A 2,664-nucleotide genomic window follows, 5' to 3' on the forward strand; every position below is an offset into this window, starting at 1 on the left:
ATTCCGTGAATTTTGGAAGGGAGAAAAGTAATGAACAATAATAATTTCTATTAACGTATAATAGAGATCTCTTCTGTTTGAAAATTATCGAATATATGTTTTCTTTTTTTAAATTTCGTAAAATTTGGAAATCTATCGGATTATTATTATTCCGTGACGCGTTATCGAATTTTATGGGCAAAGTAGGCGAGCTAGAACACGCGAAGCACACCGTGTATACGTGTACGTGTGCTCGAAAAGATCGTTGCCGTGGAACTCGGGGCAAGTTGAGCTAACTCGATTGTTCCGTACGGAACAAGGAGGCCTTTCACGCGGCTCTTGTTCTGGCGGTCTTTGATGAAGGATCGGCACGTATCGCCCCGGCACGATGTCCCGCGAGGATAAGATTCAATTAAGCCGATATCGATGTGGGGATAAGCAACCCCGGATAACAGGGTTCCTTTACGTATATATATACCGGTGTGTCATTACGGTTTAATGAAGAGATTTTAAGGGAACCGTTATTTCCACCGCCTCGAGAAATCTTTCGAGGAATCTGTTTTATCTTGGGGAAAGATTTCTCTCTTTCCCAATTTGTATCGTAGAATAAAATCGTAGAATAGAAAGTGAGATTTGAAAAGTTATTTTTCTCTCTGTTTGGGAAAGGTATTTAAGAATCCCTTTTTTCTTTTATCCTCTATTTTCTTTTATCCCTCTATTCGATCGATCTTTATTCAATACACAAAGAAGAAAAGTAAGAAACAAAATGCTCCCATTTATCAGTTTATTAGTGACAAAAAGCACAAGTAGAATTCCGAATGGATCGAATAAATCCATAAACTCGAAGCTCGCTAATTTTGCCCGGAACGGGACAGGAGATCAAGCCTCCATGGACAATTGTGCCGTAAATCATCTTCAGGTATCGAGCTAATTGACAAATAAATCGCGTCCGAAAGTGGAACCATTCGTCTTCCCCGAAGACGTATAACGTCGATCGTAAAATCCTCCTCCTCCTCCTCCTCCTCTTGCTCTTACTCCACGATGGATACGGCCGTAAACTGGAAACAAGGTCGATTTTCTGCGGAAAGAGTTATTCCACCGATCGAACGTATTCCCCGGATTCCAAGTTGACTCAGCGGCAACACTAAGTGTTGCACCGTCATCGCGCACCGAGATCGGCGGCTGGAAGAGGCTGGCTGTGCAGCCACTCTCTCGAGCTGCTGCACAGTCCTCGGAGCGAAGATTTATCGCGAAGGCTTTCCGCGAAGCACGTGCCCCGTGCTTTTTGCCGGGGTACAACATTCCTATTGGCTCGGGATCAAGCGAAAAATATGACCGCGTTTATTAGCTGTCGCTACGTCCGCTTCGAGGGGGAGAAAAAGTCTGAAAAAGTATTCTCGATCGAGAGGATGCCTCGTCCTCCTCCGGGAATTGTCGGATGACACTTGGCAAGGTGTTGCTTCTCTTGGGATCTCGGATGAATTTCTCTTGCTCTCTTTAAATTTGAATAGTGGGGAGGGAGGGTTGAGAAGGAATGTTCGAGGGGATAGATAGATTTTAACATAGTATATTATAAAAATTTGGAAGGGATGAAATGTAAGATTGGTATTTATCCATTGGAAATTATTCCAATTCATTCTTTTTATAAGAAGAATATTTACTCTATATTAATATTGTGTCTTTCGAGATTTGAAAATTGATTGGCGATGGTGGCATTTGATATTTGAATTTTTCTGGGGAAAAAAATGGAGGAATTCTTGGATAAATGAGTCATCGTGAGTGAATAGAATAAAATAGGCGGAGGTCGAAGGAGGAGCAAAAGAAATTTACATTGCTCCGTAATAGAAGAAAGAAGAAGAAGACGATGGGGAGAAAAGAATCTGAGGAATGTCCAGAAGCGTGCTGATACATTGGAGGCAGGCGAAGAACCAGTATACAAGTGTCGGCATCACCCGTGCCCCGTTTTTGTTGGGTGGACGTCGGCTCGACAACGCGGACAAGAAGAAGACCAATTACCGCGATGAAACATTAACCTCGCCGAAACTCGTTTGTCCCGGATGAGTCGATGAATGAAATTGTCATGAACTCGATAGCGATTCCATCAAACCATAAAAAAAGAAAAAGAAATTATTCACAGAATTCTATCTTTCTTTCTTCGACTGAAACTGATTAGCAAATTTCCAAAAAAAAAAAAAAAGAAAGAAATATTCCAATTATTACTTCAAGATCAAAGCTTAAAAAATTAAATTAAAGTAAATTATCGTAGGAAAGTGTCTTCGTCTAAACATTTAATCTAATAATAATAATAATAATAATAATAATAATATTTTCGAAACAAGTTAAAAATATTTTTTAACTCTTTCCTACGTTTGATTTTTTGAATGTGTAAAATATGGGAAAATGGAAAATGGATTCGTAAGAAGAAACATACGTTTTTTCTTGGAGTCCTCGTGCATACCTCCGGGTGTTGCAGCTCCGTGATTATGGTGGTGGAGGGCCAGGGCGTCCTGAGGATGCGGATGAATGGCGGTCAGGGCACTTCCGGCTGGGTCACCTGGGTTGACCCCGACCCCGACCCCCAGGTGAAGAGCACCATGCTGCGTCGTGTGCGCCGGAAGCTCCATGCTGATCATAGCACGCCACCCTTCCTCCGATCCTCGCCTTCCTCCACCCTCCTCCGCCTCG

The 2,664-nt window shown here is 42.1% G+C and overlaps 1 protein-coding gene across 1 annotated transcript in view; it reads right to left on the reverse strand.

Moving 5' to 3' along the window:
* The window catches only part of LOC102671115 (paired box protein Pax-5-like), a 135,173-nt gene extending 132,515 nt beyond the window's left edge, over window positions 1-2,658 (reverse strand). The window contains exon 1 of the mRNA XM_031508790.1: window positions 2,411-2,658. Within this exon, the coding sequence (XP_031364650.1) occupies window positions 2,411-2,612 (202 nt within the window). The 5' untranslated portion in view covers window positions 2,613-2,658. The remainder of the gene's footprint in view (window positions 1-2,410) is intronic.
* Between the last annotated feature and the right edge of the window lie 6 nt (window positions 2,659-2,664).

Source organism: Apis dorsata, unplaced genomic scaffold (assembly GCF_000469605.1).
Source record: "Apis dorsata unplaced genomic scaffold, Apis dorsata 1.3 scaffold_99, whole genome shotgun sequence".
Classification (NCBI taxonomy): Eukaryota; Metazoa; Arthropoda; class Insecta; order Hymenoptera; family Apidae; genus Apis; species Apis dorsata.